The sequence below is a fragment of the Bombyx mandarina genome, chromosome 06 (assembly GCF_030267445.1).
Source record: "Bombyx mandarina strain Sakado chromosome 06, ASM3026744v2".
Classification (NCBI taxonomy): Eukaryota; Metazoa; Arthropoda; class Insecta; order Lepidoptera; family Bombycidae; genus Bombyx; species Bombyx mandarina.
Window position 1 is genome coordinate 13,662,050 of NC_143213.1, and position 17,018 is coordinate 13,679,067.

At 39.0% G+C, this 17,018-nt stretch overlaps 1 protein-coding gene across 2 annotated transcripts; it reads left to right on the forward strand.

Annotated features, from left to right (window-relative positions):
• The first annotated feature begins 524 nt into the window (after positions 1 to 524).
• On the forward strand, positions 525 to 16,990 carry EMC1 (ER membrane protein complex subunit 1). 2 transcript variants are annotated; one of them, XM_089728174.1, is made up of 17 exons: positions 525 to 705; positions 790 to 905; positions 1,676 to 1,807; positions 2,331 to 2,529; positions 2,986 to 3,310; positions 3,574 to 3,766; positions 4,194 to 4,310; positions 4,480 to 4,494; positions 5,963 to 6,135; positions 7,040 to 7,186; positions 8,084 to 8,251; positions 8,970 to 9,074; positions 10,030 to 10,228; positions 11,006 to 11,158; positions 12,767 to 12,943; positions 13,462 to 13,695; positions 16,343 to 16,990. In XM_089728174.1, the coding sequence occupies exons 1-17, from the start codon at positions 563 to 565 to the stop codon at positions 16,501 to 16,503; spliced, it is 2,757 nt and encodes a 918-aa protein (XP_089584300.1). In that variant the 5' UTR covers positions 525 to 562; the 3' UTR covers positions 16,504 to 16,990. The 2 variants fall into 2 exon arrangements, with proteins under 2 accessions (XP_089584300.1, XP_089584301.1); XM_089728175.1 differs by lacking the exon at positions 4,480 to 4,494.
• Positions 16,991 to 17,018: the final 28 nt, after the last annotated feature.

Below are 17,018 nucleotides of genomic sequence, written 5' to 3' on the forward strand. Positions count from 1 at the left end.
CAATGATGCTCGGCATAGGATTCACATATGGATAGCAACTTTCTTAACCCACATATTGATAGGATCAGCAGCACCATGTCATCTGCTTTAATAAAGATATGATATAGATGTGATAGAAATACAATTCTACAACCTATTCAACGTTACCAACAATTCTACGTTAATGCTTAATGTGTTTAATCAGCTTAATCTGTTTGTTTCATTAATTTCGGGTGCTTCGATAGCTTGCTTTTCTTTTTGGAATGGTTGCATTGAGTAAGTTATTTAAACTAGTCGTTTGAATAAATAATTAGACAATTACTAAAATATGCATACCAACTAAAATGTGCACAGAAAGATCACTCAGGTTTCCAGTAAAGGTTGCGTACAGATAAACCAGACGAAAAGTTTTCTTTTACTTATAAAGTTGATCCTTCTAGAATAGCAGTTTTTGTAGTTCCTCTAGAAAAATGTTAGTATAACCAGGCCATAAAATCTTTAAAAAAATTATGGCAATCTGTAATCGTTATGTCAATGTCAGGATTGTCAATTAACACCGCTGTCAGACACTGGTCTTTCGGAGATGGGGAATTTGTCAATAAATCTAAAGCCTAATTTTATGGGTTTATTAAAATGTTTAAACAGTATAAATTGGTTTATTGTGTTTTTTAGTCTAATTAATTTATCCATGTGCATTTATGAGGATCAAATCGGGAAGTTTGACTGGTAACTATGCATTTTAGGTTATGCCCCTTGTATGACATCGTTAGTTTTCAAGGATTATTTTTCTAATAAAATTAACCTTTTCAGGCGCCAAAGCTATGTTGGGCGTATAAAGTTCGCTCAATTCGATACGGTTTCAACCGCCAGGAAGATAATAGTAGCGACCGAAGAGAATGTTTTAGCTGCACTCAATCTGAAGACAGGTACGCCGATTTTAATTATTCGAAACCTTAAAAAAATAATTTTTAGTTCAAAACACGGTATTGATAGATATCTGCATCAATAAGTTCACAGTATTCGTTGATTTTATGGTTGAATAATTAAAACATGATGTAGTCAGTCATAGTTTTAAAATTGCTATAGTCAGGGCTCCACTGATTCATTAGGGTACATATAATGCATTTGTGCTATGGTTTTGATAAGAAACCCATAATTAAATCTTACTGTTTCTTGTCCCTATCACTATTTATGATAACTTGATTACTTAAATTTATTGATTATGCATTATAAAATCAACACACAGTTAAACCATATTAATTAATAACTATAATTATGCACATGTCTTGTTTAAAATATACCAAATTTTTTATTGCTTAGGAAAATCATAGATTAACTAATCTTATTAGGTTGCAGTCTGTTTAGTAGGATTTAGAGATACCAGAGCTTAGTTATCAGTTACCTGGTTGAGTAATGTAGGCCTACAATAGCACCACCCTGTCTTTTTACTAATTCACTCATTTACAGAATTTAAAAAAAAAAAGATGCCAACCTCTTTGAATTTGAATAATAACATTCTCTCAGTGCTCTTTTTGTATCATATTCACTAAAGCTGTACTAGCATAAGTGAGGTACCTATCCAAGTGAGCTCACTAAATTATTTATCACTAGTATATATGCAGTTTTTTGGTAAAAAATAAAATTGGAAATTTAACGGCTGTTAAAACTATACACTCAATATTTTAAAATTTAACAGGGCAGGTAGTGTGGAGGCATGTGTTTGAGAGTACATCTTCTGGCAACATCCAGTTGCTGCATCTATCAGATCAAATAATCACCGTGACGGGCTCCAATCCTTATCTCGTTAGAGGATGGGACTTGAGTACTGGTACGTAAAAATATTTAATTGGCTTTTTAGGCATGATAATTCTTTTGCAGATTGAAAGGGAAATGAGTGTGTCAACTGGGCCATCAGCATCATTTATTTCGCTTATATTTGATTCTACACAAGTATTTCAATTTCTAAAACTGTATCTATAAGACTGAAACAAATTAATCATGATTATGGATATTATTAGGTTTTCTAGTAATGAAGTAGTTGTTATTGTCATTAAAATTGTTAGTACGTTTGCATGCCTTCTATAGCTGTAAAGAATTGTACTAATTACTAACAATATGGTGCACCGTAAAAAAAAGAATTTGTTGCATACATCAAGTAAAAAAACACTTGATTTTAATTTCAAATTTTTATGCAAAATCAGTTTGCATTAATACTAGACGTTGTATTCATTATTTATAGCAATCTAATATTAATTATTATATATAATACCATAAAAGGAATAATGAAATATTACTAATAATAAAAAAGTATATTAATAATAATAAAACATAATCATGGGTACTTTCTTCAGGTGTACTGATTTGGGAATGGGGCCTCACCCTTCAGAAGAATGAGCACACTGATTTCTCCGAATGGTGGGTCCAGAATAGTCTGCTTGTTCATATGGTGCCCAAATTTGGCTCTCACATTGAGGTCAGCGTCTACAATGTAGCTACTGGACATAATCGAGGAGCAACTTCGAAACTACCTGCTGTTTGGATCAATGAGGGGTTTGTATTTTTAACCTGCTAACTCCAATTAAAGTACTGATTGTACCATTTTAAATTGTAAAAATAATAGTAGACTGAATATAATCAAATTCTAATCAATAATTGATTAATTGTCATAAAAATGATTCATATTACTGATAAAAATCATGTGTTGAATTAATGAAGAGGACTCAGACAGTGGTGCTAAAAATGTATTTTTATTCTAATGTATTTACTTCAGTCATCTGTATCAAACTGGCGCAAACTTTTTGTTGTGGTCTCTATGCATTATGTTAACCTCTAATATAAGGTGGGTAGAGGAACTTATGGCCTTATTTTATGATCTCTGCTTTTGGTAATTACAGATGCAAAGAATCCAGCCAAAATGTTGTCCGTTCATTTATGATAACTTTTTAAACTAATTATAAATAGTGGTAGATTAAAATAATAATCAATAATTTATTTCGTGTTCCATAGCTGTGTCTTATCTCCACCATACTACACCTGTATCTCTGGATCTCCCGGAAACCAGCTGCTCTTATCCATGGATGTTACGTCTGATGCTGTACAAATCATAAGCAAACCTTTAGCAGAATACACAACGGCAAGGAATGCAAACCTGAATCCCTTCGACACTAATACAGTCATACCAGGGTTTCTATTAAATGAAAAAATCATATTGATCCGTGGCAATAAGTTTGAAGAGATCAATATAGCTGTCAGTGAGCCATCTGCAAGTGTTGCTATAGTTGATAGCGCTAGCGGACCATTAGTTTTGCAGACTTGGAATGATGAGGCTAAGGTTAGTCAAATAGCTTTTACTCATATTAATAGACTTAAGGGAACCTTATCTTTAAATGAAGGTAATGTGGTAATAAAGCTTTATGATATCTGACACTTTTTGTCAATATATAATGCATATTTGGCATATTCAAGAAAACGTGTCACGTGTTGGAACAAAATGAAAATACGTTTTTGAGTATTTTTTTGCCTCTAATAATGGAAAAATGTTACAGCTAGAAAATTTGGTAGCATTGAGATAATAATTTACTGTATCATATACAGGGTTTCACCTTAATGGCCCACAATTTAGTTTCTGGGCAAAGAGTAAACGAGATTGGCTGGTCGGACCGCAGTCTGTCGATACCGGAGCCGGAGTTGTCTGCGGTGATTTGCACTAAGACAGCCAGGGAACAGCATGTATGCAGGATCCTGGTCACTGCTGCCGACGATGCCAGCCATTTGATACAGCAAGAAGGTTAATACTATTTAAAACAAGCTTAATCGAAAAAAAAAAATGAATTCAAGATATGTTGTTGAAATAAATAAGAAAAAGAACAACCGAAACTTACGAAAATCTATCAGTTGGGAGTTCAATATGCGATGTTACCAACTCTTGTCACCGACCGACTAATTAAAAACCCGGTGGCGGACAATGAAAAGGACTCTGCTTAAAAATTGCAATACTATTTTATTCCAATGAGATATTAGATGGTGGTGTTACCGTGCTGGTTGCTTAAAACCTAATATTAAAATAATATAAATTCCTTAGTACCAGATGTATCAGTACCTTTCGTGACTAATACAACCTTATTTTATTTTGTAATCTTATCACTTACGACTATGACACTTCTATACTTTGTGGTATTATTGTTTTGACGGATATCAATGCATTTACATTTCAGGGAGAGTGCTATGGACTCGTGAGGAAGCCCTGGCCAATGTGGTGGCTGTCGAGTTTGTGGATTTGCCAGTGTCAGACTTGGATGCAGCTATTGAATCGGAATTTGATCAGAAAGAAGGTATTATATAAAACTTGGTTAATGATCAACTAAAGACATATTGTCTCTAAATAACTAAATACATAACCTACCTAATTTTATATGTAATATTCATTTATATTTCATATATATTTGTTAATAATTTAACTGGGTTTTGGAAGTAACGAACTTTTTTTTCTTATTTTTTTAGCAGCCAAGATGCACAGTGAGTATACTATAGCAGTGTCTGTGAATGAACGAATGAATGAATGTTTTAGTGTAACCTTTTTTTTTTGTAATTCCTTCATTAATCAATAGTTGCATTTTAAATTTTGTGCTTTCATTATTAATATTGAAACTTCTATAATAGCTATAACACATATTCACTAATCCATACCATATTATATTTTTGGTTTCCAAAATAAGGCATTTGTAAATAAATTGATTGCAATAATGAAACATTTCAAAAAGTCAAGAATATGTTTTTATTTACATCATTTATATTGTTACAAGTAAGATCTTACAAATTTTCATTTATTGCATGTTATAAGCATACTCAATGTTTGTATATTTAAATGTATTTATTTCAATCTTAATTCTAAGAATGCAATCTAACCCATTGTTCTAATTTTTTAAACTAAACATTTTCAAATTATACACTTGCATATTGCTGGTGAAGCTATTACTATGTCATTATAGTAAATACTGCAGTTTTCTTTTGGTTTAAGCATAACATTTTATAAATCGTACATTTAGTTAAATAAGTTTATCGAATCTCCTCATCAGATCAAATAAGGAATAAGGAGATCCGCAAAAAAACATTATCGCTACATAGAATAAAACCAAGTCGCTTTCTCTGTCCCTATATTCCTATGTATGCTTAAATCTTTAAAACTACGCAACGGATTTTGATGCGTTTTTTTAATAGATAAAGTGATTGAAGAGGAAGGTTTATATGTATAATAAATAACATCCACTAAATAGTGGAGAAATCAATAATAAATTACAGTTTAATAAATTACAGCAGTAGACGCTGTGGGATCTTATGTTAAAAGGTTGAATTCATTGGGAAATTCATATTGTGCCAAATAATGGCTTATTATTTATTTAATAATTATACATATAATATAGTTAATATTATTATGCTCATTTTTTTAAATTATGAATTGAAGGTACATTGAGCCTTGACTGAATTTTGATTTTGTTCTGCAAAACACATTTCCATGTCAGAGCGGTAATGCATTTCGGTTTGGAGTTTAGGACGACCGTTATCCTATCCAATTGAGAGTTAGACCGCTTATCTTAAGGTGGGCGATTGCATTCACTTTGTGATGAGCATAGGTTCCATAGGTATATAATATAGGCCCATAGGTGCATTGCGATATGCATTAAAGAAACCACCCATACATAATATTGAGTGGATAAATCAACATTTGTTTGTTTTTTTTATTGCTTTAGTGGATGGACGAGCTCACGGCCCGCCTTAAGTGGTTACCGGAGGCCATAGACATATACAAAGTAAATTCCGCCACCCACCTTAAGATATGGCCAGGTCAGTATAGTTACAACGGCTGCCCCACCCTTCAAGCCGAAACGCTTTACTGTTTCATGGCCGAAATAGGCACAGTGGTGGTACCTACCCGTGCGGACTCACTATACGTCTTACCACCAGTTTGTTTCCACTGTTACCCCAGGTTCGGTACTGGCAGCGTTCACCCGGCGGCTGCAGAGTCAGTTCCAGCAGCTGCAGGGCGCGGTGCGGACGCTGCTGGCGGGGGACGCGGCGGCCGCGGACGAGCCCCCGCCCCTCGTGCGCGACTACTTCAATCTGCACAAGATCATGGTGCTCCTGACGGACGCCGGCAAGGTACCTACCTACACACAATACCTAACTAACATAGTGTTGGAGCTATCACGTTAATGCTATCAGGAATAATCTAGTTAATCGAAAAAATTACACAATTGACAACATTTAAAAAAATTAACATGCATAAAATAGAAATACCGTTTCTTTATTTTTCAATTCTGAGCTAAATTACAGTTATATTACTTAGTTTGGGATAATTAAAAACTAAAAATGTTGTGGTGACGTCATGCTTACGAACTGTATGAAAATATTCCTTTGCCTTTCCGACATTGCTGATTTTTATACTCTGTGGCGAAAATGTCAAAATATGCCATTATCATTACAATTTTTTTTTCAAAGGGATTTTATGACCTGTTAACTAAGACCTTTAAGTCATATCTTATTTTAATTTATATTCTTATTTTAATGAAAAATGAGAATATGAAGTGAAATGAAATGAAATGAAGATGATTAATTTGAGATCAACTGGGATGAAATTAAATGAAATGAGATAATATGAGATGAAATATAATCTCAGTAAAATGATGGTCATTTACTGAGACTTTTTCAGTCGGCTTTTTGGAGGATCCCGAGAAGCTACGTTCAGCGGCTTTGTTTCATTTTCCTACATTTGTGCACTTTCACAGATATTAAACAATTAATAAACCACCGTTATTACACATTTAAACCTGAAGAAACACTAAATAAAACAGATCACACAACTTCATTGCTTGTATTTAAGATTAAGACGACTTTGGAATCCAGCATCAATGTCGCTATCCACTGCGCGAAGGACAGAAGTGAATGGAGGAAAATAGTCCTAATAAAATTGCTCAGTAAAGGTCACGACCCAGAGAACTGAGGAATACGACGCACAGGGAGAGATTTGAGATTAGATATTATAATTTGTTGTTTTTGTTCTCAGATCTTCGGCATGGACAATTTGTCGGGCGAGATACTGTGGAAGCTGTACGAGCCGAACCTGAACACGGAGGCGGCGGTCATGTTCACGCGGCGGTCGGCGCGCCACCCGCCGCACGACGCCTACCTCACTATCGTCGGGAAACATGAGGTCCGAGGACATCTGTGATGTTTCATTATTACTTCCGTCTTGCTCGAAGGGTAGGACAACAATGTTAGGGGTTAGCAATGTTAGCAGTCATCCATAGTGCGTTTCCAGAGATATTTTTTGCGACGTACCATCCGACTCTGCAATGAGCTTCCCTCCACGATGTTTTTTGAGCATTATAACATGTCCTTCTTCAAACGAAGCTTGTAGAGGTCACTTAACGGTAGGCAGCGGCTTGGCTCTGCCCTTGCTGAAGTCCGTGGGCGACGGTAACCACTCACCACCAGGTGGGCCGTATGCTCGTCTGCCTATAAGGGTAATCAAATAAAAATAAAAAAAGGGGACATTGTCTGTATCTTGGCTTAGATGGAAGCAGTCGCCCATCAAACAGCTTTCTAATACAGTCACCCCGGTGCCAGACCCCGTCCAGGACAGAACCCAGGACCGCGGTCTCCCCGATGATACCATTATCTCAGTACCCAGTTGCAGTTTGAAACAAGCTCACGGAGCTTAGAATGAATTGAATTTAACCTATTGTCGTTCCCGGTTATGTTTGAGACGCCAAATAGAAAAATAATAATATATAATCTACGAAACTTTTTCGCTGGCCAGGCTGTAATAAAAATGAAACCCGCAAAATTATAATTTACGTTATTACTGGTGGTAGGACCTCTTGTGAATCCGCATGGGTAGGTACCACCAGCCTTCCTATTTCTGCCGTGAAGCAGTAATGCGTTTCGGTTTGAAGGGTGGCACAGCCGTTGGCTGGAGGAACTTGGAGCTTTAAGCGTCTAGAGTTGCGAGTGTTAGATCTGAAGTCTCACATAGCGGTGGATATACTGCCGAACCAACATCATAGGCAATTGGGCATAAACTAAGCTCCTTAATTATATTTAACAGGAAACAGGCAACGGTCTGATCGTGAGTTTGAATCCGATCCGAGGCACTCCCGTCGGCGAGCAGACCCTGCATCTGGACGTGCAGATCTTACAATGTGCGGTCCTGTACAAAGCAGACGCTCAGAAGCTCCACGCGCTCATACTGCTCGATAAGGACGAGAACGTGCAGGTAAGTTTGCAACACTACTCATCATATTGTTACGCGCTGGGGCTCGGGATAAATAAAAAATCTACCGAAGTATAAATTGGAACTGTACTAGCACTTAGAACACTCACAGAACACTTGAAAATTCTTAATTCATTTCTTCCGTTTCACTCCAGGTGACCCGTTCGCTGTTTCGCTTAGAGTAGTTCCGATTACTGACTGACTGCGTGCCATCTTTGCAACGCTTTTATAGTCGATACGATATCCCTAGAATTATCGAGAAAATTCCTCAAGTCGAGTATTTTCAATGTGTGTTTCCGCTATCTGTCAATAGATGGCGTTGTACTTCTCGAGCGTACTATGTAGATGTTACTAGATCCTTTGATATTCGTTTCGGCTATTCGGCGATAGACGGCATTACAATATGAAGGGTGACATTTTTAAGCGTCATTTTTGCATTGTACCGGATAGCCATTTAAAGTTTAAAATTTGGAAAAAAACATCAAAAAAAAAAAATCTTCTTCAGCTATGTGTAATGGAGTAAACTTAATTGGAGTTCAATTAAAACCACCGGACTATTGATGCTAATTCCAAATAAAACGTACCTTTAATTACAATGATAAATGTTGCTCTAAGCCAAATAGCTTTGCACCCCTCGATGTTCCCTTCATCCACATGGTGGCCGCTGGCAACATCGTCACCGACCTACAGCTGTTCTATTTGTTGTGTTTGGTATCCGCAGATCCTGCCGGAGTCCTCGGCGCCGCTGGTGGAGAACATGTACATGCACGTGGCCGACCGGAGCTCCGCCGTGGTCCGGGGCTACGCCCTGCGGCACGACGGGGAGGTGAGGACAGCACCTTACACGGCCATGCTTTTTTTTTTTAGGATTGAAGGATTACTGTTGGCCCGGAGGCCTTTCCAGCTTCACCAGGACAGGTGGGCGAGCAAAGGCTCAGCCAGGAGGGGATTTTGCTAACAGCTGCCCGAGCGCCTCCGAAGGAGACCTAACAACTCAAGAGCATCTGCTTCGCGAATGAATGGCCATGCTACTATATGGACCACGCGCGTCATGATGTTTGCCCGAAACTAACTGTCGTATTTTTGTATTTTTTTTTGTGTATTTTGTTCCAACTTTTGATGCAGGATAGATAGTTTTTATTCCCGTTTGAAATCTAAATGTTTTATTTATGCTACAGCTTGTATGTACAGGGTGTTCCGCGAAGGGTATATCAAATTGAATATCGTAGATAAATGTTAAAAGTTATTGATTCGACGAAAAAAAAAGTTCCCAAGTCAACAGTTTCAGAATAAAGAGTGCTGGGTCTATTTTTTAAATATTTTGGAACAAAGTTCCTTATGGGATGATGCGGAGGGGTACCCTAATCGGGAAAAAACGTCCGTAACGTAAGATTTTTATTAGTAACGCACACAATGTACGACTTAACTTTGTAATAACGTACAAAAAAATAACATATTTTTTTATCATTCATTGACCACGATCTCAGAGCGTTCGTTTGCGCAATACACTAACTCTTATGCAAAAAACCGCGAATGAAGTGTACCACAATAAGTTCGCACGTTACCGAATGACCGTGGGTTGTTGCGAAATCTCCAGTTTTATTTTCTTTATACCTCGAATAGAACTTTAAATTAATATATTTATAATAAGGAACTTCGTTCCTATCCGGTGTCCCACGACATCACACATCTTTTTTTTAATGATGGCACAGTTATCGTTCCACTGGATATAGACAAGATCGTAGCGGTGAACTTTTGTTAAGCGTAGTTTTTGGTTACAGCGCGTGTCGGCAAAGAATATTTGGTCGGTGGACCTGTCCGGGGGCGGGTCCCAGCGCGTGGTGTGGTCCGTGAGCAAGCCGGCCGCCGAGCGCATCCACTCCGCGGGCCGCGTGCTGCCGGACCGCAGCGTGCTGTACAAGCACCTCAACCCCAACCTCGTGCTGCTGCTCACCGAGGGACCGGACCCCGTGCACAAAGGTACCCTCCCTAATGTGGTCTCACGGCAGCACTCGACACGACTCCGGTTATCGTTCTGACGCGCTTCACATGACGTCGCCACGAAAGCCAATAAGAAGAGTCAAATACCGAGATATAAATTGTGTTTTTGACGGAGATCTCATTTTGTAAGTCTGATGACTTGTAACTTAGAAAGGTCTGAATTTCGATCTTGAATTATGCCAAACGTATACAATATAGTTAATACATAGAAAGGTACTGCTTTTATTTGTGCTTGTGTAAAAAAATGTCGTTACTGAAGTATCGTCGTCAAACCCGTCGCTTGCGACGAAGGGTTCGGCGAGTAAATTAACCCTCAGACACAGTGCACTGAGTTTCTCGCCGGATCTTCTCAGTGGGTCGCGTTTCCGATCCGGTAGTAGATTCTGCGATGCACGGCTCTTGCTAGGGTTCGTGTTAGCAACGTCGTCAGGTTTGAGCCCCATGAGCTTACCTACTAGTTAAGGTTACGCTTATCAATGCTATCAGCTTAGGTAGGATAAAGAAGTCACGACTATCATCTATATCTATACTAATATATAAATCTATAGTGTTTTTTACGGATGTTTCGTTTTAACCACTGAGCCGTGCATCCGGTTGACTTGAAACTTGGTATCCATGTAGAAAATACATGTACATAATGGATAGGCTAATATTTATATGAGTTTTGGAGTAATAATAATGACAATAGATAATAATGTTTCGGCTTGAAGTCAGAGGACACCCTGTATAAAGCAATATCGTTCGGTTCGTGTCCAGACGTGGTGGTGGCGACGTGCGTGGACGGCGTGTCGGGCGGCGTGCTGAGCGCGCACGTGCACCGGCGCGCGCGCCGCCCCGCGCTCCCGCTGCACTCCGAGCACTTCCTCGCCTACCTCTACTACAACGACAAGCAGCGCCGCCACGAGATCGGTGAGGAGAGAGAGCTTTGTTCCGAATCAGATTTTTTTATTTTATTGACCTTGTAGACAGACGATCATGGTCCACCTGATGGTGAGCGGTTACCGTAGCCCTAGGATTTCAGCAATGCCAGGGGCAGAGTCAAGCCGCTGCCTACAATGAGGAGTTCCGCAAGGGAACTGTCGCAACTCGAGAGGTTGAAAAATTGAAGTGACAGTGGGCGGGGCACAACGCTCGTTGAACACATGGGACCGAAGAGTCCTCGAGCGGTGACCGCATATTGGAACACGGTGGAGAGAGGTGACCTGGTAAAAGTCGCGGGAAGCCGCTAGATACAGGTTTTGTAGGACCAGTTATGAGGTACGTTCCTTGGGAGAGGCCTATGTCCAACGGTGCATGCCCGTTAGATGAACAATGAAAAAACGTTTAAATAAGCTGTACAAATAATTTAATAAAGCAATTGCAATGGCTTTGAAATTTTAGATATTTGGGGTCGTTTTCAAATTTGAGACCAAAAGCGAGTTATTTGATTTAATTCTCATTTGATGTTACCGTAATTATAAGTACAGTAATTTTTTTGTCATGGCAACAGCTATATATTCGTAAACACTATTAAATTAGGAGTTATACATTAAAAACTACCCCAAATCTCATTCGTATCACTGGTTCGAAATTCAAATTCTAACTTGTTTGCTATTTTTGCAGTAATGATCCCGTGTTGAAATTACACAATTTCATTTAATCAGTATATAATACAATAGTAAAGGAAAAATAAACGGGTATTAAAAACAAAATAAGTACGATTTCTAAGCTTTTTAAAAAAGTTCCTATTTAAATTGTCATCCATGTTGACGTTATCAAATGCATAAAATGAAAAATATAAATGATTATTATATAATATTATCAATAAATTAGTGATTGACTTGATTGTGATGAAGCATTTTTTATTCGGAACATGTTTAAATTTAAAAAAATTAGAGAAAGTTTAAATTCATGAAATCGTTACTTTTTTGGCCGAAAAAATTGAAAACGACCCTTTGATGAATGCATTTATTTTGGTCAGAAATGATATCAATGCTTGAAAGGCAAACGTGACTAAGCGACAGTGCGTGAAATTTACAGTAGACCAATTTAAAGTTGAAATACCTGAAAAAAAATTATTTTAACGAATCTAACTGTAGGATTGAAATGATTTTAATAGACTTAGAAATATATTTTTTTTACACATCGAATATGATTATTGCCTATATTTATGTACAAAGCAGTTATTGTCGCTTAGTCATGTTTTTTTTTTTAAATCGTTTTACAAATTCTACCTCCAACGTTATCGGAGCCAATGCTAAGCCTAATTCTCTTTATTATTGCAGTTCTCGCTATTTTTCCGCAATCTAATACAATTTCCTTAAGTTTTCTAATTCTTACTTCTTATTTCTATTTCTATGTACAATATACACACAACACAATATGTAAATATACGATCAGCATATTTACTTAAACTGTTTTATTTATATCTATTGCCTGCTTAGTCACGTTTGGCTTTCAAGCGTCGATATTAAGTTGTAATAGCGGCGTCGTCAGTGCGCAGTGGCTGGGTAGTTATCTGGGCTGGGTGTGTTGCAGCCACCCTGGAGCTGTACGAGGGCCCGGAGCGCTGGGTGCCGGCGGGCGCGGCGTTCAGCTCGCTGCGGGGGGCGCGCGCGCCGCACGTGCAGCGCCACGCCTACATCGTGCCCGCCGCGCCCGCCGCCGCCGCGCTCTCCGCCACCGAGCGCTCGCTCACCGACAAGCACGTGCTGCGTGCGTATACACCTTTTTTTTCCCTACCTAAGCTGATAGTCTAATCAAGATAGTCTTGAGAGGCTATTTCAGCGTAACCCTAATTAGTAGGTGAGCTCGCGGGGCTCAAACCTGACGACTTTGCTAACACGAACCCTAGCAAGAGCCGTGCTTCGCAGAATCTATCACCGGATCGGAAACGCGACCCATTAAAAAGATCCGGCGAGAAACTCAATGGGCTGTGTCTGAGGGGTATACACCCCTACAAAAATTAAATTTTTTTATTGCTTTGATGGGTGGACGAGCTCACAGTCCACCTGATGTTAAGTGGTTACTGGAGCCCATAGACATCTACGACGTAAATGCGCTACTCACCTTGAGATATAAGTTCTAAGGTCTTAGTATAGTTACAACGACTGCCCCACCCTTCAAACCGAAACGCATGACTGCTCCACGCCAGAAATAGGCAGGGCGGTGGTACCTACCCGCGCGGACTCATAAGAGGTCCTACCAGTAAATTACGCATGTTTGTGCCGCAGTGGCGCTGAGCACGGGCGCGATCGTGGAGCTGCCGTGGGCGCTGCTGGAGCCCCGGCGCGCGCTGTCCCCGGCGGGCGAGGCGCGCGAGGAGGGCCTGCTGCCCTACGCGCCCGAGCTGCCGCTGCCCGCCGAGGCCGTCGTCAACTACAACGCGACGCTGCTCCGCCTCACCCGCATACACACCGCGCCCTCCGGACTCGAGTCCACCAGCCTCGTGCTCGCCACCGGACTGGGTACGGCCTCATCATACCAAGCTTAAACCACGGCGTCATCACCGAAGGAGTATATTCAAAATCAAATTCAAAAGCATTTATTTCAATTTAGATGTCAGTATAACACACTTGTTGAATGTCAAAATATAAATAACAATGTTAACTCTACCACCGGTTCCAAAAAAAGCCACAGTCCTGAGAAGAACCGGCGAAACAAACTCAGCGGGCTTTATTTTTTTTATTTTTTTTCAAATATTTCCCTTTTTTAATAAATAAGTAAAAATAAAAATATTTCCAATAAACGAAAAAACAAGTCAAAAAATACAATTTAAAAAAAAAAAAAATGAAAAATGAAAAGGCCAGGAGCGAACGCCTCATTCCCACGTAGTGCCATCTAGATAATCCTTAACTTTATAATATGCCTTGTTGCACAAACGTTCCTTGACAGTTTTCTTAAATCTATGAACAGGTAGTAATTGAACGTTTTGTGGGATCTTATTGCTTGTGGGATGCTTATATAAATAAATAATAAATATTTACTAAAACCCACGCCACGTTAACTGATCCCGGACTATGTTTGTAAAGAACTTGTGTTACAGGTAACAGATAACAGAAATAAATGTAAGATCCTTTATTATACACATACATATATTTAATATACATCCATAACCCTGGAAAATACATTTACATTTATCATACAAATATCTTCCCTTGGCGGGATTCGAACCCGCGACCCCCTTGTGTAGTGACCATGTCACTTACCACTACACCAGACGGCCGTATGTGACCTCCGTATGTAATACCAGATGTTCCACCCAATAGGAGGACCAGTGTTAGCTCATGTTTGTATGGAATGTGATCGTTTGCGTACGTTTGCCGCTAGGGGCGCTGTTCCATCTGCATACAAAATTGGGTTAACTTTTACGCTATCGAGAACGTTATTAAACGTTATTAAACTCGCACTAAGCACACTGATCTCCACCTAAACTGGCATGGTAAAATCCGTGTGCTCTAACCACACGGTCTCGTCGTGACGAGGAAGCAATACCAAGTGTAAATATTATCTTCTTGACCAAAGAAAGAGTGACCTCCGTACGTGATACCAGATTCAGATCCTCCTAAACTAGTGTTATGGTACCATGTCGAATCAGACACATGAAACATTAAAAAAAAACATTACATTTTAAACTGTTACATGTAAAACAGATTGTTCTAGAAATTTGTAAATTATTTTCTTATTTACCTATAACTATAGTAGACTATAATATATATATTTTTAATATAATAATTTTCTATTATATAACTATAGTAGAAAATTATTTTGTCCGTGCAGTTTGGGTCTTAAATAATCGGAGCGGTGAAGCGAATATTTCGCTCTCTCTCTTCCACTCATGTGCCTTATGGACGGGTATAGTGATGCGCATTATTGTTTTCGATAAGCGTTATAGATAGTGTGTTTAGTTTTGTCATTTTGTGGGTTAGTGATAAAAATGAAAATAAAAATCACTAGTCGTTTTGAAGTCGTCGTGGCCTAACGGATAAGACGTCCGGTGCATTCGTGCTGAGCGATGCACCGGTGTTCGAATCTCAGGCGGGTACCAATTTTTCTAATGAAATACGTACTCAACAAATGTTCACGATTGACTTCCACGGTGAAGGAATAACATCGTGTAATAAAAATGAAACCCGCAAAATTATAGTTTGCGTAATTACTGGTGGTAGGACCTGTTGTGAGTCCGTGCGGGTAGGTACCACCACCCTGCCTATTTCTGCCGTGAAGCAGTAATGCGTTTCGGTTTGAAGGGTGGGGCAGTCGTAACTATACGTAAGACCGTAGAACTTATATCTCAAGGTGGGAGGCGCATTTACGTTTTGGATGTCTATGCGCTGTAACCACTTAATACCAGGTGGGCTGTGAGCTCGTCCACCAACATAAGCAATTAAAAAAAAAAAAAAGTCGAACACTTACACCACATACCGCCGCAGCAAGTTATGAGAACGGCAGAAATTAACACTTTGTAACCTTTCGGGATCTATTCTCATTTTTCTCATTTCAGTGAAAATTTTTAACACATTGTGTTGATAACAAGACGTGCAAATATTATTTTTAATAAATTCTACCGTTATGGTACAAAACAAAGGACTATCCATTGTGTCACTAAAGAAATTCAGAGAGCGAATGCATAAAAACACATTTCTCTTCGACATATATGTACTATAATTTGCAGATAAGTACAACAAATGACTCATAACATAACAACGTCTCACCAACCTTCGTATACCACCCCGCCGCCGTGTACCTGCCTTCGATAACTCATTTGTTTTTATCGATAATGGCGTTGCGCCCGCGTAACATGCCCACCGCCCTAGTCGGGCTATGTTTTATAACCCAAATTGCACCGACAAAATAATTCTACTATAGTCATTCTTAACGATATTAGAATGTATACAGTAATAGATCCGCAAATACAGAAACCTTTAGCCGCAAATATAGGGATTGGGTCGCTGTCTTTTTTAATCAGTGAATAATTAAAACGCGGATTAACGAAGCGCGAATAAGGAGCTTTTACTATATTGTAAACCAAAATGCTTATTGTTTTTTTGTGAAAACTGAACTTCGAATCGATAATTAGACTCGGAACTAACTATAACAATCTTTGTCCCTCAGATCTGTTCTACACTAGGATAGCTCCGTCGAAGACCTTCGACCTCCTCAAGGACGACTTCGACTACTACCTCATCAGCGTGGTGCTCGCCGCGCTGGTGCTCGCCACATACAGCACCAAGTACTTCGCTGCGAGGAAGATGCTCAAGATGGCCTGGAAGTGAGCAGCAGAGTCTGCAGCGCGACACCAAATATCGCTTACTTAGAACGGAAACGACAAAACTGGTACACGCTCACTCACAATAACCGGAATTTACATATTTAAATCTGTTAACACGTGCGTTGCCTCCGAGCGGCCGTTTCCGACTGGGTTCGTTGTGGCCGGCGTTACCATGGCAACACGGAGAAGCACAGCGACATCTATCGCACGTACACGTAAACTATGAAGCATGTATCAACGGCCCGTTATGATTAATGAATTTATAGTATTGTTAATTCTTCGAAATGATACATTGACGATATGCCAGTATTAAGAAATAGTTGAGTAATTATTGGATTGCGAATTTATAAAAAAAAAAAAAAGAATTTTTATCACACAATTCGTATTATCGATTTCGTGGAATATCTTAATTGTCAGATTGAGCTGCTTTCGTTTATAAAGATGCGAACCACGAGATTTTTGTTAATATTCAATAATACATTTTAGGCAAATTTACAAATTCTAAACCTTTTTTTACTC

Excerpts from the sequence above, each read along its gene's own strand:
- EMC1 (XM_089728174.1), top strand. The coding sequence starts at position 563 with ATGGGGAATTTGTCAATAAATCTAAAGCCTAATTTTATGGGTTTATTA. Across the intron at positions 11,159-12,766 it reads GCAGCGCCGCCACGAGATCG|CCACCCTGGAGCTGTACGAG; the intron begins GTGAGGAGAGAG and ends GGTGTGTTGCAG. Across the intron at positions 13,696-16,342 it reads CGTGCTCGCCACCGGACTGG|ATCTGTTCTACACTAGGATA; the intron begins GTACGGCCTCAT and ends TTTGTCCCTCAG.